General features: G+C 36.7%; 2 protein-coding genes across 2 annotated transcripts in view; one reads left to right on the top strand and one right to left on the bottom strand.

The window, feature by feature from the left end:
• LOC118485841 overlaps positions 1-10,493 on the top strand; it is a 33,688-nt gene extending 23,195 nt beyond the window's left edge. Inside the window, exon 3 of the mRNA XM_035982331.1 lies at positions 10,406-10,493. Coding sequence (XP_035838224.1) covers positions 10,406-10,493 — 88 coding nt within the window. The remainder of the gene's footprint in view (positions 1-10,405) is intronic.
• Positions 10,494-12,603: 2,110 nt separating this feature from the next.
• LOC110899201 (UPF0481 protein At3g47200) lies at positions 12,604-20,807 on the bottom strand. Its single transcript, XM_022146073.2, has 2 exons — positions 20,723-20,807; positions 12,604-13,948 (listed from the first exon to the last, which is right to left on the bottom strand). Exons 1-2 carry the CDS (start codon positions 20,793-20,795, stop codon positions 12,684-12,686), a joined length of 1,338 nt encoding a protein of 445 aa, XP_022001765.1. The 5' UTR covers positions 20,796-20,807; the 3' UTR covers positions 12,604-12,683.
• Between the last annotated feature and the right edge of the window lie 2,785 nt (positions 20,808-23,592).

The following is a 23,592-nucleotide window of genomic DNA, read 5'->3' as shown; positions in this document are numbered from 1 at the left end:
ATTTTTGGTCTACGAAGGATTTATCAGCGCCTGAATCAAATAGTACTCTTGCAAAGATATTATTCACGAGAAAAGTACCTGTGATTACGTTGTCGTCTTGCAAAGCTTCCTTCACGTCCATCTTGAAGACTCTAGCATTGTTCTTCTTGGTTTCTTCGGTCTTCTTGGCGAGCTTGGGGCAGTTGCTTTTAATGTGCCCCTTCTCATTGCAGTTATAGCAGGTCGCATCTTTAATCTTCTTACAGTCCACAGTCTTGTGGTCCTTGGACTTGCACAGTCCACAAGTATGGGACCTCGACTGGGACTGTGAGTTCGACCCAAGCCTACATTTCCCAAAGTGGAATTTCTGGCAGTTTTTGCACTTGGGCTTCTCCCCGGATTGTTGCCCATCTTTCCTCGACTCTGTCCCTCTCTTTCCATCACCGTTTCCACGGTGTTTCTTACCCGACCTTCGTGAGGTATCGTCCTCACGCCTCCTCTTCTCGGCCTCTTTATTCCTCAGCGTTCTCAGTCGGACCGCGTCCATTGTGAAGGACAAAGAGAGGTCAGTTACAGACCTGAAGGTCGTTGGCCGAGAGGCCTTCACACTTGCCTTTATCGTGGGTTCTAACCCCCCGATAAAACGAGCGATTCTCCTTGGTTCCGGGGTTACCAGATATGGAACCAATCGAGACATCGTGTTGAAGCTCGTTAAGTAGGCTTGGCAGTCCAGGTTTGTCATCACCAATGATACAAAATCGGACTCTATCTTCTCCACCTCATGTTGAGGGCAGTAATTTTCTTTGATGAGAGAAATGAATTCCTCCCATGTCATGCTGTAAAGCACAGTCTTTCCCGAGGCCTGAACCAACGCCCTCCACCAAGCCAGGGCCTCGCCCTTAAACGATTGCGACACAAACTTTACCACATCCCTTTCCGCACAGCCACTGATGTCCACCACAGTGTCCATCTCATCCAGCCACGTCATACAATCGACGGCACCTTTCTCCCCCGTGAAGTCTCGGGGTTTACAAGACACAAAGTACTTGTAGGTGCAGCCCCTGGCCCGGGATGCGTCAGCATACTCCCTTTCACGACGAACACTGTTTTCATTTGACGAGTGATTGTCATCGTCCTTTTTGGGTTTGGAGAGTGGTTTGGATAATGGATTGATGTGGGATTTTGAGTGTGTCTTCGGCTTTCATGGTGGTTTGGAAACGGTTCTGCTTCGAGATTCGGTATATTGTCGATCTAGAGCTGCTTGAACAGCGTTGTCGACAAGAGCCTTTAGTTGAGCGCCCGTTAAATGTACTTGGGCATTATCATACTCATCTTCACTCGTATGACTATTTTCTCCATTAGGATTAGCCATAGTAGCTTGTATTTGCTGCAGAAGATAATGAAAATTTTATTTAGGAGTTTATTATAGAATTGTCTTTTATGGCAATTCATTAACCATGGTAACGAAGACCATATCCGGTTAATTTGTTACTCACTTTTTATTTAGGATTTGAACATACTTATCCTAATCACAATTAATATTGCTAGTGGCATGAAAGCCTAGTCACGAGGACGTTATTATAATATTAGCCGAGATTACAGAGAATCAAGGCATGAAGGTTTGAACCGTAGTTCTTTTACCCCCTTCTGACAGGGAGTCATAGACCACCACTGTCTTTTATCTTATTATGACAACAATTATGGCCCGTAGGCACTACATCACTAATGGATGTTTGACAAGCGATCACCTTTATTGATGATTTAACCCATGATTTATTATATCATTAATTTGGGCTTTGGAATCCTTTAAAGGATTCTTGTATAAGAATGACGTGTGCGATTTTAACGAATCACATCTGCCATGATTGTTAACATGCTTGCAGAGGTTAACAGGGAATCTGAATCTTTTAATTAGGTCTTACCGTCTTGGCCAGATCTTAAAAGACACCTGGCTAGGTTTCACTCTTAATATTCTTTATTTAGGCAGGTCAAATTAAAAGGAATGATTTTGATTTATTTCATATATATTGTAATAACAAAAATGAAATTCATAACATAACTTTCCATAATTTCAAATACGATTACACGCCGCCCTAAACGGGACTTTTAAACAAGTACATACCTACATAGAGGTTAAAATAAGAGACAAGTCCACGCAGGGACTAATACAAGATAGATGTCCGCGCAGGGACTAAAAGATAAGTCCACGTAGGGACTGAAATACGATAAATGTCCACGCAGGGACTTTATTTAAAATAGACATTACATTAGAACATATATAAGGACTAATGGTCACGTTTCTTCTTCTTGCCTTTCAACAGGTTCGCTAGACCCTTAAGAAATCCCATGTTGTTCTTTCGTTCTTCCTCGAAATCCCGTTCCACACGAGTTAAGCGGTGGAGGATTTCTTCTTCCTCAGGAGGAGAGAAACGTGGTTGTGGCGCCGGTTGCGGAACTGGAGGTCTAGGAGGTGTTGGATACCCATAAGCTGAGTAGTCCGGTATTCCCATGTTTCCAAAAGCTCCGTCGGGATAGCGGGCATTATACCTAGCCGCTACCACATATGGGTCGCGCTCAAAGTTGTAATTGTAATGTGCGTGTGACGACGGTTCGAACGGGTTGTATGCCGTTGGACCCGTGTACGCAGGTATTGGGTGGTCATACCCAAATGGTGGCGAAGATGGTGCAACTGGTGCGGAGTTCGCCTCCTGTACTGGACTTGAAGGTCCTTCTTCTTGTAGTGGCGGGTAGTGGCTACTACTAGAGTGTTGAGGGGTGCTGAAGTGGAACTCCCCTCCTCGGGTGGACATACGAGCACCCGATCTTCTACGCCTCGGCGGATCAGGCATTACTGGTTGAACTGGTGGCGGAGGTGGTGGCGTAACTGCCACGAAACGTGGATCCTCGGAGGGATCTTGTTGTTGTTGCTGATCGTGTTGCGATGTCTGATGGGAGGGTGTGAAGTACCACTCATGTTGGTTGAACAGCGCTTGAAAGCTATCTGGCCCTTGGTAAGGTGTGCCATGGAAAGAAGATCCATCTGAGATCTCGATAGGATGCGTGGGCGTACCACGAGCAGGTTCTATTGGATCAGTGTCCTCATCCATGTGGTCTTCTGAGAAGTGATCCTGTGGTCCTAATGGGACAAAGCCTGCGAGTTCTTGAATGTAATCCGCTGGGTTAAACTGGCCCCTGAAGTAAGGAGTGGGATCGTCAAAAGCACGGTGCGATACCGAATGCTGTAGAGGTATGTAGGAGGGTTGAGGGTTATTGGGATCATTTTCGGAATCTGGCCCGAACGAGTGACGGTACAATGGCGTCGAGCTGTGCGAGGTGGAATGCCTCGCAGGTTCGAAAAGGTTTCTCCGTCTTTGCGGTTCTTCACTTCTTGTGGTCGAAGGAGCTCGCGTATTTGAAGGTCCAGCTTCGTGATCGTGGTGAGTAACGATCTCTCCTCTGCCTCTTCTTCCCCTTCCTCTTCCTCGGAAAATTACAGGTGCCATATTTCCTGTTTTTAAAACTTTAAATAACAATAATAAAAGAAAAAGACAAACTTGGAATAACAATTCGAATTTGTCCTATGTTCTTGTCTAGACTCAAGTATGTGCAATTGTGTCACTGAGATTAAACACATTAGGATAGTGTTTAATTCACTCAATGTTGGCTCTGATACCAACCTGTCACACCCCGATTTCCACATGTATCACCGGTGGGCCCGGTGGGGGATTACCGTGACGTAGTTGGCAACAATATAGTCAAACCACACAATATATGAATGCACAGCGGAAGCATAAAGATAATTATAATTCAACCTTTGATTGTAATATCGAATGTATCACAAATAGTCGAATGGTATCCACAGGGGGATCAAAATAATAAAATATTGTTCAACAGACAAGGCATCAAAAGCTTGCGAGACTCTTTAGGATGCTAAGGAGCTATAGCCAGCCGATTACGTGTAGTACCTGCACTTAATCTTTTTGGGAAACTACGTCAGTTTACACTGGTAAATACATTCAACCGACACTTTTGTAAAATGTTTATTAAAAATTGATTTGAATGCACAAGGCACAAACTCTTTTATAACTTAGGAGAATTATTTAATATTATAATCTTGTGAACGAATTACATGTTCCTTTTGCGTTCAGTGACCCGGATCTAGTCCGGGTTAAAGATCAATAGACACACCACATTGCGTAAAACCGAGGTGGGTAAACCAACGGTTACGTCTTTTATTAATATAGACATAATGTCGGGTGTACGCCTACACCCGGATGTCGAGGTCGTGACCATTTCGTAAAATGATGCCAAGGATATCCGGGACATGGTCATTAACCCCCCAAAGGCTTTTAAGTAACAAGACTGTTTAAACGAGCCGATCAAATTATTCAATTAACCACCTAACGATGGAAGATTTGATGCTCGATCAAGCGGTATTTTATATATACCGTAACCCAAGCCCGTATAACGGAAAATAAGTTAAAAGTATTTACCTTTGCAAGTATTGTCCTTATTTGATTAAATCATAGATATCTTTTACTGGGGCTCCTATTCTGGAACGAAGGTTTTAAAATAACCTATTAGAATCCTAGCGGGTCTTTATATTAGCCGTAGCCTAGACCGGTCAGTTTCAAGGGATAGATACGGCTTAATCGCGTGAAAGGCGAAAACCGAGAATGGAATGTGATTCTGACCCAACAAGTTCGAAGACTTGTTTTATATGGGTCTAATATTCACACTCTGGATTTTGGGGTCAAACTAATATGGTTTGACACGTATCGGCTAATTTATGTAAACTAGTTACATAAGCCGAACCGTGCGCGCAATAGGCGCAACGGGCAACCGTAAGAGTCCTACACTTGTTTCCTAAGTCAATATGCCTTAAAGAGGTTGTGGTATCAGTAGGATACCTTCCGTGATGCCCGTAACGAGTTTAAGTTCATTATACGCCCCGTAGGGGTTTTCCGGTCATTTTAAAGACTTTTAAAAGGGGTTTTAGAGTTCTACAGGAAATCTGAGCTTCCCGTTCAGTTTATAAAGTCCAAAATACTTTATTTATTATTTAAAATCGGTAGCAACTGGAATCGGGTCAAAAGACCTTGTAGAGCTCAAGTTTTGGCCGAAAAGGGCATATTCGGTATTTACCGAACCGTAGCCATAACCGCAGGTTATGAGCAGGTTAAAATTTATTAAAAATCTTTAAAAATCCCAAAATATTATTTTAAAACAGTGAGTAAAAGGTTTGGTGTCGAAATCTTGGTTTAGGTAGGCGTTATGCTAATCGCGCCGTTTATTACAAAAGTTTCCTTTAATTGCGCTATTTAGCATAACTCCTATTCTAGACCTCGGATTGGCGTGAAACTTCAGGGACATGCTTAGAATTTAGTAAGCAAGGTTATGGTCCCTTCACGTGTCCGAAATACTCGTTTTATTTTGAAATGGGCGTTACGGTCAACTTTTAAGCAATTAAGGGAAAGGCGTAAAAGACTCGGACAAACAACGAACCGGTCACAGAGGGTGATGCCATCACGTGACCTGGTCCTAAGAGAGTCCTAAAGCATATCTACATTGCACTAAAACGGGTCAGAACTGAAGTCAAAACAAAAGTCAAACTTTTGCGACATTCGGCTCCAAACCGGGTCAATATAGCAAATGGCCGAATCAAACAGGCTTAGACAAGTTTATATACTTAATATCATGTTTTATGAGTGTTCAAACAGGTTTCATATCGTCTATATTACAGATTATGCAAGAATCGCAAAAATGGCTTTCTGTTGACTTTTTAAGTATGCGTTTGACTCGACATTTGAACTAGTTAGAGTGGTGATCAGGGGGAACCCTTTTAGGGGTTTATTACCCACATAAATACCAACACATAACTACTTTTGATTCAACAATTTACTGGACCATTCATGATTTATCGCAAAGTCAATCGTTAGTTACGACGGATTGACTTTTAGGCTAAACTAAGCAAAAACAAAGCCATAGAAGGTTTGGCATACTTACAGAGACTTAGTGCACGACTTAGGATTATAGAAGAACACTTGGGAGCTTCAGGAATGATCAGAAGATGTGTTTTGAGGTGTGGTGAACTTATGCACAATGTAGGCCTATTTATAGTGAAAGAATGGCCTCTTGATCATTAGAACTCAGGCTACAAGTGAGTATGGATGTTCAGCAGGTGGCTCTTGATGCTAGGAGGAAAGTAGGGGGCACCCATGCTTCACTTATTGCACTTTTGATCGTTCACAACTTCAAACAACAAGTCTGTCCAAAGTTTCTGCATCTGGGTGGTTCACGCGGCCCGCATGAAAGAATCATGCAACTTGTCCGCGGGTCGCCTGAGTTCTCATATCAGGACGCGTAATTGCAGAAGGCTCGCGGCCCGCATTAACTTACCCAAGACCTTAACGTGGCCCGCGTTAGGTCTAATTTTTCTCGATTTTGAATCTTTTATAATCATTGCCTAAATTTTTGTAATTAATAACGAAATCTTTGGTAATTATTAACCTGACCTTTCGGGTTTGAAGGGGTAACTTTGCGATTTGGCCCTCGATTATTTACAACTGAGGGCCTCATGTTATTTACCCGCATTGTTAAGTCCCCGGTTAGTTTGTTAATTATTCGGAATGCCTTAACTTTCATTGTTGACGCTTTTAACCCTTCTCGTACGAATTTGATCATAACTTTCTCGTTTTAAAACGAAACTTCGCGGAATTTATATAGTACATTCTAGTGAGCGTATTTTACTGTTACAAAGCCTCGGGTATGTCAAAGGGTCACTCAGAGGTATAATTAAACATGTTGACACAGTTAACCCCTGCAGCTTGTAATCTCTCACTTTCTTCCGCGTTTCGCTTCCATACGATCCATGATTTATTCGTTTGAAGGTACGAGCATCGTTTAGGGTTACAATACAGTATACTTACCCTTGTTTGACATTTATAACCCTCGAATTTACATACTTTCAAGGTTTGTCAACTTTAGTCCTTTCATTAATTTATTAAATGCCACGTGTAAACTCAAGACACGTGTCAATACATTATTGGACACAAAATTTCGAGGTGTTACACTACCCGATCCTCCGATAGGTCCGTTTATTAATGTAGATACCTATATAGGTGCCGTTTGATTCCGTGATCTTCTAGCTTTGCTTGGTGGTTATCCTAAGACTTCTAAGCACCCTCAAGTGAGTACATAGACCCATCTTTTACTGTTTTTCAAACATTTTGGGGTGAAACACATGTGCCTACTTGTTACTTTCATGATCTCATGCTTTTATATCATATACTTGCTATGTTCATTAGTACACTATTAGTACATGATTTCATTATGTTTTTGCTATGTATGCCCATTGTGTGCATACTTAGTACATCGTTTTACATAACATTTCATGCTATGTATGTTCATCATACTTAGTACATTTTACATCACATGCTATGTATGCCCATTGTGTGCATACTTAGTACATCGTTTTACATAACATTTCATGCTATGTATATTCATCATACTTAGTACATCGTTTTACAAGACATCTTATACTTGGTATCATGCTATGTATGTCCATCTGTCGCATACTTAGTACATTGTTTGTGCATTCTTACCTATGGTTTGGTTGTTACATATTTCACTTGCCATACATGACATTTTGTTTACACAATACTTGATTGACATTTGACAACGGTTTAGACATGGGCAATTTACATTGGTGGTTTATGTGGGTAAGTGATTTGAGTAACGAGACGTGTGTAATGTGATACAAGCATGGTGGATACGCCGCTGGTACTTCCTATATATAAGTGCTTGTATTATATTACATGGCGTAGCGTTATTTAAATCATTTATTTGGATTTATACATTTTTACACAAATAACATATTTTTCACAAGACATTGTTTTACAAAACAGTTTGTTTTATACAAACTCATTTTTACTTGGTTATTCATTTAACCTTACATCATTCTTTTAACTATACATATCTATCATCGATTTTCAAACGTTTTATAAAAGCAAACACTTAAACTGGATTCATGACAAGTTTTTGGTTAAACATTTTCTTAAACCTAAGTCATGGATCCTATTTTTCATAAAACCTATGTACTTGCCGGCATTTTTATGCTGACGTATTTTCACATGTGTTTCAGGTACAATAGTTGATGATATTTGATGATGATATTGATGCATGCTCACATAGGATTGGACGAGACCTTAGTGACATTAAAAGATGCAAGACTAGTTAATTTTTGTTATGTTTCTTTATTGTTAAGACATTGTAACTCATTTAATTCAATAAAACGAAATTTGTTTAATCCATGGTTGTGAAACAATGATTCTGTTACAACACTCCCCGACGTTTCCGCCACGTTTTGTTGTTTTACGTGGTCGGGGTGTGACAAAAACATAAGTTCGCAGTTCATAAGTTTAAAGTCCGACAGATAGGTTTAATAAGTTCATAAGGATTATATATTAAACACGGGACATAACCGTCCGCACACCACAACGACTCCTTCCTCGTGCAAGCTCCAAGCAGTTAGCGACCTGTAAGGCATGTAACAACGAGTCAACAACAAAGTTGAGTGAGTTCACGTTTGGTTGTTTAGTTTTAAGTTATTTTCTGAAAACGTGGTTTGTCTTTCGTTGGCGTAATTGCCGTGGGGGTTACCCCGTAGTTGAAAGAAAGTTTAACCAGTTCCTTCTTTATTACCCATACCCTGTTCATGATTAGTGGGGGCTTCCCCATGTGAACTACTAGACCGTATGATATCGACTACTACGCAAGTAAGTTGTGCCCTACATCAGTGTCTATCATCACTGATGGTTTGCCCTAGTCCATTAGTACACGCCCGTCCGACTGGCACGGTATGAGGTTTGTTAAACCTAATAGCGCTATTAACTAATGACCCGCTCGCCATTGGCCTCGGCGATTAAGTCGATATAAAATGAGGGACTTATGATAGAGTTTTGTCTAGTAAGTTTAAGGTTGTTGTCCTACACAAGGAGGACGAACGTATGTAGTTCTCCTAAAGAGAATACGCAGGATTAATACTGGCATCCTACCCGAGGAGGATGGCCGTACATATGCTACCTAAGTAAGATATGTAGATTCCATTTTAATTCTTTAACCCATTCCCAAACCACCGGGAATCCCATGCCTTAGAAAGTGTGTGAACTCACCTCGGTTTGCTCGGTTAGATTCTCAAATATAGCTAACAGTCAAGGTCGGTCAATCACGTCCTAATATAATTTACCAGTTAGTCATTTAGTGGCTTTCAAATAGAATACAAAGTTCCTACACGTATCTGTCACACAACATGCATCGTTTTAACGGTTTATGCCTATCTAAGTTTACCATCCATTCCCCACTCAAAATCTAACATACGATAATGCACATAACATATATAACATGTTAGATCATTCACGGATAGCATACTCGACATTTAGACACGCAAGTCACGACTTATCTCAATTCAGCATTTATATTCAAAACCGGCTTCTTTCGGACATTTAAATAAAATAGTTAAATTATTCCAAAAATTCCCAAATTTTTACAGAATGTCTTAAACTTTCCAAATTTAATTGTGTAAAAATATCAGGGTCCGGTTCACTACCAATATTTTATAAAAATTCATATTCCGGACTGAACTCAGATTTATGTATTTCTGACCACAATCCACGGAACAATTTACTAAAAATTCATCGAGTGTCCGATTTACGAAATTCCAGTGGGGTAATTACAGATACGTCAGTTGTCATCTACTATATGAATTCCATGAGCTGATTCATCATATTTTTCCAGTTATGACCAAAAACATAACACCTATTTTCAGCAGCAAAAATGCAGCTTGAGCTGCTGTTACAAAATGACCTTTTAAAAATAGTAAACGGAGTCCAAAAATTATGATTCCGGTGCCATTAGAACCGTATTTCCTAATATCACATTTTAGAGTCAAAATATCAGTTTTTCGTAGCGTTTATGACCTGTTTACAGCCTGATGAAATCGGCTGGAAATCATTACTCAGCTTGCTGTTTTGTGGTTTAAATGTTACTAAACGTATTAACAAGTGTCCGAACAACGGGTTTTTCAAAAGTTTGACGATCAAACATCATATATGCATTAACTAACCTTAGACCAACAAGTTTTCATCTTTATGTATCAATCATAAGTAAACTTTTAATATTTATCTATTTGTTCTTGACACTTTAGTGATTTTAAACATACTACACCCTTTGATCATAAAAACGAGATGAAACAAAATTAACAAGAGTGTAACAAAGGACTTACTACTAGCTTATAGCTACGGATGAAATCTTGTGAAGAAGTGATGAGAAAGTGATGGTGAAAAAGACTAGAACAAAGCCCTTCTTGAAGCTCCACAAGTAGTAACCTTCTTGATTCACCTTCTAACTTAAATGGAACTTGTATAAGGGAAGAGATGAAGATGTTTAAAGATGATGGTGGTGGATTCGGTTGTGGTAAACCGAATAGAGGGAGAGAGAAGAGTGATGAGGGTTGAGTGTGAATCTTGAAAATGATGATGACAAATCCCAAGCTTCATACTTATAATTGTTCTTTCAATATTTTGGTTAGATCCACAAGTAACCATCCATTATAAAAATGGAATAAAATCAATGAGAAGATTATGGAGTATGGTGTATGGTGTGAGGGTTGAGTGTGAATCTTGGTGGAATGATGAATATCTCAAGACCATGCTTCTTATAGATTTCTTACACATTTTGTTTACTTACATAAGTAAGTAATCTAATAAACAAATGGCAAAAAATCAAAACAAATATTTAGAGCATGGTGAAAATATATGGTGGGGTCCATGAGGGACCAAAAATCGGTTAAGGGGGGGGGGTATATTTGCAAAGTTTCAACTAAGTATAAGTTAGATAGCAAGTAACTTGAGGTAATATATTAGTTATATGGTTTTTAGTGGGTGTTATGACAAACGGGGATCATGACTAGCCAAGAATAATTAAATAATATTTTTGGCAAATATTTGGTGTCCCGGATAATGTCCGGTTGTTCGGTCGGATACTGTTCCGTTAAAGTGTTTAATTATTCTGTAGAGTGTCTTTTATATATATTTTCTGTAACACTTTTAATTTCTAACACATAGGAAAAATATTCAGGACCATTTAGTAAATTTTATGTATACCACTAGTATGTTAACACGCACATGTAAGTATAACATAGTAATCAGAGAGCAGTTAAATGATTCAGCACAGTCATCAAGCCCTTTAATTATCATTAATAAATTGTACGGATTACATGAAATTTTGAGGGTTGTCACACATCGGCTATGAGAAATAAGTCGAAAATCACTTGCTATAGATGTGAGAAACTTGGGCACTATGCCTATGAATGCCCAACCAAGAAAACCAAGGAAAATGAGACACTATTGGTCGAAATAGAAGAAGATGATGATGAACTGGCACTTCTGATGTGCTTAGACGCTGAAGAGAAATAGAAACGTGAAACTTGGTCGTGTGAAACGATCAAGGGGAAGAACCGTGTGATGCGGAGATAACCTGTGAAAGGTATGATAAAACAGTCCAGTGAGTGGATCGGATCAAAGCAAAGAATCCGTGAGGGAAGCAATCAATAATGAAGAACTCGTTGTGTGATACAACCGCAAGAGAAATCTAAGTGAGTTAGATTATCCAAAATCTATGCGAGATGGATGCAAGTCATGTGATATGATAGTGGGCAAGTTAATCAAGACCGGGTGAAGTTCGTGTTGAGACAACTACACAAGAAAAGAGGTTCGTGAAGAACATGGTTAGTGAGAAGCAAGTTCGTGAGAAGCAAAGTTCGAGAATAAAAGATCCATGTGAAATTTTAGATACCGAGGAGACTCGAGATAATAAAGCTACTCGGAGTTCAAGATCTACTACTCAAGGATGTTCAAGATTAGGGGGTGAATGAAATCCTTAATCTCTACACATCCTTAAGTACAAGGGTTTATTAGAAATTAGTGTAAAGTATGGCGGTTACAAAGTTCAGGGGGTAGTTATGACAAACCAGAACTTCATAACCACCACCCCAAGGGTTGCGAAACCCCTTGGGAGGCACCCTTTTGTTCTCGGCCACAAGGAGAAGGAGGAAGGGACACAACCATTCGTTTAGAGACGCACCTGTTCATGTCAAATCTCATCCACACATTCAAGGGACGCGTCTATTCACAAAGAGACACGTCTATTAGTCGCACCCGTTGAAAACTATAAATAGGGGTCAATAGATTTCATTTGTACATCAACTCTCATTCGAAATCAGTTGTACATATACACACATTCAGATTGTATTTCGATTATTATTCAAGTTATACAAGTTTGTTTATCACGTTCTAGAGATCAAGATCCATTTCGGGCCAACAGAGTAGGGAGCAGCTAGCGACTTCTGCAACATTGGTGACAACTAATAAGTCGCAAGAATTGGCGTCAGTTCATGATTTACTTATTAAGAAAACAACATGCTTTTTACACGTCTTTCACACTCCCACAGATACACATATGAATCCTTTAATTTGGTTATATGTCCTTGCCTACCAAAAGAAAAAAAAAACAAAAAAAAAAAGAAGGAAAAAATATAACAACAAAAGAAAAAACAAAGCAAAAGTGTAACAACAAAAGAAACTCTATATCAAATGGTAGAAATCTTGTGGTAATTATTTTCAAATCAAACAAATGGTGTAATTAGTTTAACGAAAGAATTGAATTACAGTAATAAGAAACACTACAATTGCAGCAAGTAGAGCAATCACCTTCCATGGAGTATCGATATATGTTCCCTTAAACACCCCTAAATTCCTGGGCCAGTAACTGTTGCAGTGTTGAGCTATATTCTTCCATGGTTCCATGTAATAGAAATCTGGCAAGTTGACATTTTCACATATGCTGCTTATCAAATTTGAAGCCTTTTCGTTTGAACCCAAGTAGCTGATAATGACACCTGATTTTCCCAACTTAGCAATATCTGCTGGAGTAGGGACTAGCATATGCATTGCCATGGCATATGATGTAACATAATTCTCAACCGGAGAGTACTGCTCGTATGCAATGAGGTTCCTTAACACCACTTCAAAGAAATTGTCAACACGCACTACTGGCATTTTGAGAGTAGGTTTATGCCAAAACTTAGATTTCTTTTTAAACTTCATTTCCATTGGCCAAGTCAAGCTTTTATTCGGCTTGATCTTCACCCCAACTCTATCTAGTTCTACGGCTGAGTGGGCTATTGGAACTGTGGATATTATCGGTAGTTCACGAAATATAGGTTTGTAACATGTGTGTAGAAGGCCAAGAATGTGTTTATGAGTTGCATCTGTGCCAACATTTTCAAGTTTTAAGGGATCTTCAAAAGGATTGATGTGATCTAGTATAACCTTAAGCATGGTTGTTAGATTGGATTGTGGTTGCATTTTTTGGACAATGAGGTCATGGATGTATTGAAGAACAAAAAATGGGATCTGATTTTCTAGCAACACCAGGTCCAAAGCAATATTCCTACTGCGTAACTTGTTGTCCGAATATAAATTGCCACTTATAGAAAGATTATTAATATATCTAAGTATGAAACAACCATCTATAACCATCATCAAAGCAAGCTCATCATTAGTATACACGTTTAAATCCATCCCGAAATAAAATCTCCTAATTCCTTCCATTGAACCCATCACCATTTGCATACAGTTTTGAAGAGTTTGCTCCGGTGAGCCTACCTCACGCAATAGTTTAACGAAGTAACTCTTTTTCATGTTTTCCATTGATTTCAGATTCGTTTGTCCTTTGTGTAGAGGTCCAATAGAGACCACCCTGGGGGTGAATGAGTTAGCGCTGACTTCTCTTAGCCTACTAGGGACCACGTAAATTGGTGAAAATATGTAGCTTTCATTCGATGTTACGATGCTATCAAAAATAATTTGGTAGGATTGCTCCACAGATTCGACTTCCTCTTCCAAAGTTTCTGAAAATGATACAAATCTAGCTAATCAATACGTAATAGAGTATCGCATATAAGTTAAGCGTCGAGAGAATCATGTAAAAGGATTTAAAAAAAAATCTAAAACTGATCAAAAGAAATCAATAGTCAAGATGGATCGAGGCAGTCACTTAGAATTTTAAATTCTTAAGGGGTATTTTTAGAATAGCATATGATTGTTAACTTCTGTTTAGTTCCTTTTGTTGTTCTAAAACGTTAATAGCCTCCCTTTAAAAGAGGGGACTTTTTTTTCTATATATATGTTGTATAGAGAAATTATGACAATAGTTAACCCTCCATGTTGAGGAAGTGAACTAAAAAAATCCGCTTTTTTGTGCTAGGAACTCAACCTTGATTTTTTTAGTATCTATATATATCTTTATCTTCTTCTATCTATATATTAAAATAAAATAATGTGAGACACGTGTCGTTAACACATTTATATGTGTTGACACATGTGCCCCATGATTTTATTTTATTATATAGAAGAAGATTATAGACACTTTTTCTTTAATTGTTATTACTTATTATATCATTAACCAAATAAGTTTAATAAAAAATTTATATAGTGTTAATTTACAAGATTTTTGTGCATTATTGTTTGTACTTTTTGCTTTGTTAGTCTTACTTGTTTCGGTTGGTTTGTTCCTTAGGCTTTTAATTTTGTACTTTTTAGGTCGTTTTTAAGGCCATCACCCCCTATTACCCTTTTATGCTTTCTCTCTTTACACCACAGATGCTTTTCTTGCGTTTTCACCAGCGAACTACCGCTGATTTTCGCTAAAATAGTATTTTATTTATTTATTGTTTTCTGTTATTTGATCGTGTTGGTTTTGGGTATTCCACTATTTATGATTTTCTTTTGTGGGTTTATGTCTTAGTGATTTAGATTTTCTGACGACTGTCACTTAGTATTTTCGGTCGGTTTTTTTGCCGTATGTTGTTTCATGGTGTTGGTTTTTGGGTTTTCGTCTTTTTACCATTTTGTTTGATGGGTTTATGACTTAATGATTCGTCTTTGAACGGTTTTGTTTGCTGGGTTTTTGTCTCGCTGATGTTAATGGAACGACTACATGACCGTGTATGCTTTTAGGTTTGATGTTTTTGGTTGATCGATTGCTATTGACTATTCGTTTCCGATCTTGGCTATGCTGTTGTTTTCTTAGATTGTTTGTGTTTGATCATGCGATCACATACTTGCATATCTTTATAAGTTGCTTGATTATGCGCATTGAAAGTTGGTTTATTGTTGATGATGATTGTTTAGTTATGGAAGACTATCTATAATTTTCGGTTGGGTCTATGGCGCTCTTCTGAGACGGTTGTTGTTGGATGTTTTTGTGGTAATGTGTATTCAGTCTATGAGGATGACTATTTAGTTGTCTGATACTATTTGCCTTTGCGTATGGGTATATGATGCTATGTTTTTGCGATTGTCGTTGGATGGCCATGAGTGGTCGAAAACCGATGTGTAACTTGTATTTAAGTTGATGTTTTTACATGACTTTTGGTTTCGAATGGCCTACTTTAATTAGAATTGATTTTTTTCAGGTCTAACGAAGTTTAAGGAGCTATTCGGGAGCTTTACGGAGCAACGGGGCGGAAAACGGATCAACCGGACATCCGAAACAACAAAATCAGAAAACAGTTTTAGAGAGGTAGTCGGCGACGCCCTACTTGCTAGTCGGCGACGCCCTCCAAAAAGGTCCCGTCGGGTGGATTTTGTTGTAGGCAGCCTATTAAGTCGTTGGAAGTATCTGACTAAAGCAGGCCGTCGGCGACGCCCGCAGCTGATACGAAACGCCGAATTTTGATTTTGAATGGTTGGGGACGGGTTATATCATTGTTTTTGGGAATTTTCAAAAGAGTTATGCATTTTGGGAGTTTTGGACAACACTTTCGAGCCAAGAACAGTCTCACATCCATCCCCAATCCATCCCAATCGATTACGATCATCCGAATTCATCATCCATCTTCACATTCCTAACCCTAATCACCATCATTCCCATCATCCCACCAATCTATTCCCCATAACCATCCACCACAACGCTAACCTTCATCATACTCATCCTCAAGGCTTCAAGATGTTCTTGATCAAGCTCCCATCATCCGGCGATCGTGTTCCATTCACCCTGAACGGCTAATCTTCTCGGGTTTCACCCAGCTTAGACTTTTGTAAGGATTTCTAGGGTTTGCTATTCGTTTAATATTTGGTTTTGTGACAATTTGAATTGCATTTGAATCGTTAGATAATTGTCTTGCATTTGTATTGAATCTATAAATTATGAGTGAGTTATGAAATTTGACCTTATGGAATGAATATGTGCAATTATGCCTTATCTTTCGATAGGATTTACTTGTCCGATGTAACGAAGTGCATTGCGATCCATCTTGTACGTTGATAGCAATTGGCACCTAAGCCTCGTGATTCTAAAATTGTTAATGAACTAATTCAATTGAACTAGATTAAAAACGTGTAGCAACCCTAGGTCCTACGATTTTCGAACCGGGTGGGAACCTTGTTCCAAGTTATTGTTTTAATCCATCAATCAGTTTTCTGAAAGTCTCATTTAATCAAGTTTTCATAGTTAAGTAATTAGTAACAAACTTGTCGGTTCAATCCAACATCTCTTTCAAATAAACAAACAATTAAATCAATTTAGCAAGCTTCATAACTGTGACAACCTTTAAAAATCAATCACGTCCATCACAAACCACAAACTCTTTGTGGTTCTACCTCTTAATATCCCTAACACATTGTTAAGGGTAATTTGGGTATTATAAATATTATCTTTGATCGGGGCGCGACACTCTGATCATATGGTTGTGTATTGAAGGGTATTTGGTTGGTAAGGGTGGCTCTTCAGCTGAGACTGTTTACCATCTTTCGTTGGGTTTGTGATGCTTTGTTGAGATGCCGGTTGCTGAAACTTTGGGGGTTATTGGTTATTTGGTGGGTGAGGATGACTCAGTTGTCGTACCAACTATTTAGAATGTGTGTATGTGTCTATGACGTTATGCTGAGACACACAAAGGTTGAGGTAAAACTAGCAATGCATATAAATCTTTGAAATGGGGCGTTTGAAAGAACCATGGTGTTTTTCGGGTATGTAATGCTTTGCTAAGATGTTATAGTTTCATATTTTTGCTAATATATTTATTACATATTTATCTTAAAAATACTTTGATTGTTGTATTTGTTTTCTTAATGACGAGGCCATGATGATGATGATCCATTGTATTAGTAGTATTATGGAAGTTTGTAGGTCCGATCTAAATCTTAGCTAGGCAATGTAGATGGAAATTGTGTTGTTTGGAGATTTTCTCAACACCTTTTGCAACTACAATTGCAACCATGGTAGATTTGGGCAAAAGCAAATCTTGTTGCCACGATTATGAGTCTTTGTTCATATTATGCTACGATTCCGAGGCTTTGTTCGTGTTGTTTTGTTTTTTAGCTCATATTTTGCTTTTCATTTGTGGGATTTTGTATTTTATTTAATCATATGTAGTTTGTATACAAATTTGATTTCGAAAAACATGATGATTGTCATTGGTAGATGTTTGTAAGTACTACTTTGGTTAGTTTGCTTATTTGGTCTCTGATGGTAAGGGAAACCTTATGTAAAACTTTTTTGTTATTTGTTATGTTGGCTTCGATATTGGCTTTTGGGTTTTGATGAGGTAAATGGCTTTCTTACTTTTTTATTGTTTTTATGATTGCATATTTACAACTTATGTTTAATTCCTTATGGCTAAGATGATGTTTTTTTATCCAGGCATGGTAACGAAAGAGGGTTTAATGTGGCCACTAGGTGTAGCCGATAACCTAAGTTGTAACTCTATTTATATAATGTTAATTAGTAACATTTGCGTTCATTGTTTGTTGTATCATTGCGTTTGTTGGTTTTGTTTTTTTTTTCTTTACTATGTTGTTCATTTTGCTCTTGGGTTTGTACTACCTAGGTTTGTCGGGGCTCATGGTGGGATAACTCTTTTAACCTTTGCTTTGTTGGTTTAACATTTGATTATTGTATTTGTACGGAATGTTGGATGCTAAGTCTGACGCCAACATCGTGGATAGATTCATTCCCAAGTATTTTAAGAAGCCTTAGTGAATTGCTCCTATGAACATGTATGATATGTTTGATAGTAATCTTATATATGTTTTTTTGTGGTATTCTTGATTAGGCTTTTTACTTTAAGCATTTGAGATGACTTTTAATAAGCAACCACACCTTATTTAATTTGAGCCTATGATTGACTATGACCAACAATGGTTGATAAGCTTTTTAATTTCTTTGTAGTTATATTGTGTGTGTAACTTATACATTTTTGTTGTTTGTGCAATAGGTTATTACACCTTGTGCAAAACTGCGTTTACTTCGTTGATTCGTTATTTCCTTATTGTCTACCCATTCTGGTGCGTATTTAAGATTCACTCGTCACGCTACAATGCGTGTGCCAGAGTTGATTACATTATCGTAAGCATATTAATTATGGTTTTATTTTCTACATGTCTTTTGTAATGTGTTAATGGATAATTGTTGTTAATTTCATAGGTCACCTGCACCGCGTAATGGGCAATTAACCCCCTTTCGTTATATGCCTGCAACCGATTGGAACCAGTGGTGGAAAGAAGACGCTGCCACAATACCATGATACTCGGGCTTTTATAGGACACAAAAATCAGTTGGATTTCTTATTTATGTAAAAGCATTATGCTTATAACTGTAATAGTCTTTATAAAAGAAAACAAACAACTTTATTGATGTATGTCTTATGGCATTTTGACCAAAGTGTTATGTATTCGAAAGTAACAATATATAAGAACCACAAATAGTCCGTTTACGTTATAAACACTTTGCATTCGTGATGTCTACGGCGCAACGTGCGCAGGCACAATTCTAGTTAATTATGAATTTCCAAAATAAACTTTTTTTTTCTAATTAAAAGTTCCTATTTAAGTCTAAAAATATCACTAAGTTCAAATTATGCATGTTTGTTAAAACTAATTTAACAGAATATACAACTGTCACATCAAAGTTTATTTTTTTAAACATATCTTGACGATTGTACATATTATGAGATTACGTAATATTTTATTTAGCATGTGTCGTACACAGGTTTTTAAAGACATGGCCTTTCTATTACCAAGTATATGAAATTAGATTTATTTAACCCATGTAATACACAAGATCTTAACTTAGTTCATTAACATTTAATTTGATCTTTCTCTAATTAATTATAATATTTTAATGTTTTTAGGATATAAATTTATTATAAACGAAGTTCTTTAATTAGGTTTATAATAATATTTTTTTTGTACGGCTAATATTACAGCGATCATTCTTAATTGGGATTATAATCTATACTATATAATAAAAGAAATCAACTTTGGGACACATGTCATTCATTGGAGTCATCTATTTTTTAGTTTTCTCATCTCTATCTCCCATTTAATTATAGATAATTAATATTAGTTAAAATATAATTATAAAATTAAATTTATACAATTCGTATAGGAGATAATATAATCTTTTGAAATATTTATTAGATTTCAAAATTATTTATCTTGACATTAACAAAAGATGTAAACTAAATATAAATTAATATAATGTAAAGAGATAAATGTCATTTTAGTCCCTATAGTTTGGGCCATTTTGTTTATTTAGTCCAAAGGTTTTATAATATATATGGTTTATAAAGATATAATAAGATATAATTTTTTATTGATTGGTATATAAAATTATATGTGTTCAATCCATACAATACATGAGGTTCTTAAATGTAACTTTTTTCATTATTTAATATATAAAATTAAATTTACTCAACCCGTACAATACACAAGGTTCTTAAAGATATAACTTTTTATTATTTAATATATAAAATTACATTTATTCAATTCATGTAATAAATGTGATTTTTAAAGATATATTTTTTTATTATTTGGTATATAAAATTACATTTATTTCACCTCGTGCAATAAACGAGGTTTTAAAAATATATTTTTTATTATTTGATATATAAAATTGCATTTATTCAACCCGTGTATTACACGGGGTTCTAACCTAGTAATATTTATATCGTAATATCAATAATAAAAAGCTAAGCAAAGGTTTTTCTTAAAAAGGTGAATGTTACAAGTTATATAGAAAAATCAAATTATATGTTAAAAAAGCTAGTAAGAAAGAAAAAAAATATATATATCAATGTTGAGTTCGCTTCCTCAACAAGTCAAGTTGTTGATTTTGTTTCTTTTCCTTAACGAGCTGATTTGCATATAGACCAAAACACTTTTAAAACTTTCCTGTAAACATTAAGGTAGTGTACGTTTCGTGGAATGAATGAAATTGGAATTGGAATTTGCGTATAAATTTAAATTTGATTTGGAATTTAGATGTGTTTATTTCACATAATCAAATGGAATGAAATCTAGATGGAACTGGAATGCAAATTCTCTTCCTTTTGTTTTTGTACAGTTCCAATTCTTCTTCTTTTTTTTTTTTTTGTTGAAACCGACAAGATAAGAACTGGAAATAACATTTCAATTCCATCAAGGTTCTATTCAATTGAGTGAAACAAACGCTGCCTAATAGTATTCTAAAACACCTATAAAAACACTTATATTTTTTCTAAAGCACCTATAAAAAAAAAGATAAAGGAGTTACCTTTGTTATTTTGAGGTTATTCTAAAACAGCTATAAAAACACTTATATTTTTTCTAAAGCACCTATAAAAAAAAGATAAAGGAGTTACCTTTGTTATTTTGAGGTGAAAAGCTACCTTGGTTGTGAACTGCATTACTTGAACTTCCTTCTTCGTAGGTCATTTTTCTTCGGATGTATGCGTTTTTCTCTATTCCTTGGATCGCCTTAAATAGATACAAGATATTGACATTGAACATGGTGGTGATTTTTTTTAATTAAAAAAGGGGTATCTTCACGTAGACATGACAAGGGGGATATTTTTTAGGATGATTTTAGAATGTTTGACAATTGTGTAGTGACAAGAGGGATATTTTTATAAGTCCGTATTCAAAGTATGTATTTTTATAATAAAATGAAGGAGCTTGATTTATTTAGACCATTATATCAAAAGTTGAGCTTGCCTCGTTATTTCACAGGTAATTTCAAAACTCTTTCCCTTTTTTTTTTCTTTTCCTTTACTCGTCTCTACATCAGCAAATTCACTAAGAAAATAATATCCATACCTTGAAGCCTATTAAAAAATCATATAACATAATAACATTTTAGAGAATCCATTATATCAAAAGTTGAGCTTACCTCGCTATTTCATAGGTAATTTCAATAAATTCAGTTATATATCAATATTTTATAAAATTCACTATTCAATTTTCTGCTTTTTAGCATCTGTCATCAGATGCATCTTCTGCGTTGGATCTGCATACTGATAATCCTAAGCCTATCAAGATCCAGAATCTCAAATGTGAAGTCTAGGAACTATTTACAACATCTCAAAAATACCAATACTGGATTCAACTACGCTATGGTTGGATGGTATTCTTATCTGAGATCTTGCAATATTGCTTTTAGTGATGAACTTTCGTTAGAGTTTCACAAGTCTACTCAATTGCTGAAGTTAAAAAAAGTTGTGCATTTCGTGACAAAGATAAAGTCCTCTTAGTTTATAGACAACGTTTCATATCATGAATGTTTGTGGTTGTACATTTGGTTCGTCGGTGGTACTAATTTTGCTTCTTAGACATGTTCTATATGTAGTTATGTCTATAAGAAGGTTTCATTGTCAATGGGTAGGTGCTCCTTTTTTTGTTGATAGGACAATGGAAATACTCATATGTATCTTATATATTAACTGATGATGCATGTTTATAGTTGTCTTTTAGCTATAATAGATAACACGTTTTTGTACAATATCTATACATGTATCTATATGTTCTACCAATATGTGTTATACATGGTTTTCTAAGAAACCACCCGTGTTTGCACACGGATCTTACCGCTAGTTATTATAATAAATAAAACTTATGGTGGGACAGGTGTCACATTCTCAAAACTTCTTAGGCTTCTTTTCCCGCTCATTCTCATTCTGTCTAGGTTTTTCTTTGGGTCATGGGTGCCCTGTATGTTCTTCTAACCCTAATCCATTTTTCATTTCGCTAAAGATTACGCCTTGCTCGGTTCTTTTCAACAGACTCCTCACAAACCCTAACTAAACTATCTATCTTCCCTCACAATCTCAGATGCCAAGTTTAAGACTTTCCATCATGCTATGCTGATACAGTTTCCAAAATATTCGTCCATCATTCTCTCACGATGGCTCTCGAAAGATATACTATGAACTTTGATTTGATACGACGGCTTTCAAATCAACGAAGAGAAAAGCTCTGATTGGTGATTCATTGCAGGCAAAAGAAGATTTGTCGGTATATTGGTCTTCTAAAGCACTAATTGGTGATTCTTTGCAGTTAACGAAGACTGCAGTTAAGTAAGGGTTAAGAACACTGTGATGGTAATTAATTTGTATTATGAGTTATGATTGAATGATTGAATGATCGGTTTCTATTAAGTGGAAAACTAGGGGTTCCGTTTGTCATAGATTGGGTTTTGGTGCAAATATGTTCTTGTGGAGAATTGATTGCAATCCAAACACAACACAGAGGTTGAAATTTGAAGTGGATGTCAGAGGGGACTTTGTTTTTTTGTCTATAAATGTTGCTACGAGGTAGGTTTGAGTTTGGGTTCAAGGAAAGGAATAGTTGTTAAGATTTTATAGATAGGTTAAGGATGAAAAGAGGGAAAGACTAAATGTAGGTTAGTACGGTTGTGAGCATGAAGACTACCTTATACCTTTTTAGTTCTTTTTACTTTTTTTTTGTTTCTACAATTGGCTGATAATTAAAAGCTGCAACCTTTCTAGATAATCAAATAATCTTTGTGAATTTATGTATTAACTATGATTAATGAGAAATGATCATTGTTTTGGCAGGTTAGCAAACCAATCCTCCAAGTTGTTTTCTTCATTTGAAAGCAATTGGTGTCATGCCCATGAATCAAATCATGATCACTCAAGTATGATATTATATTTCACAAATAAAGTTTATTTTTACAAAAATCGTCCTTTATGTTGACACTATATTACAAAGTGTGTCCTTTGTCTTCATAAACTACAAAAGACGTACTCGATGTTTGCAAACCCTTACAAGTTATGTCCTTTAGTCCTAACATAGTTAGTTTTCATGGTTAAATTTGACTAAGTCAACCCCACATAAGGGTATTTTGGTCATTTTATCCTAAATGCTAAAATAAAGAATCGTAAAAAATAATAAATAAAACATTTTTAAAACTATATATGTATACATACTTATAAATAGATACAGACACCACATTATTAACCCATCTTCTCCTTCTTTCTCTCTCCCTCTCTCTCTCTAACTATCCTACCACCACCACCTACCCCACCACCACCACAACCCACCTGCCACCACCACCACTTCACCTGCCACCACCACCACCACTGATCTGTCTCACTTCTCTTCTCTCTTCACACACACTTTCTCCTTCTAGAACCACCACCACCCCACCACACCACCGCCACCACCCACCCCACCACCATCCACCTTTGATCTAACCAACACCATCACGACT

This window comes from Helianthus annuus, chromosome 13 (assembly GCF_002127325.2).
Source record: "Helianthus annuus cultivar XRQ/B chromosome 13, HanXRQr2.0-SUNRISE, whole genome shotgun sequence".
NCBI classification, from domain to species: Eukaryota; Viridiplantae; Streptophyta; class Magnoliopsida; order Asterales; family Asteraceae; genus Helianthus; species Helianthus annuus.
Note: the sequence above shows the minus strand (reverse complement) of the source record. Positions and strands in the feature narration are given on the sequence as shown.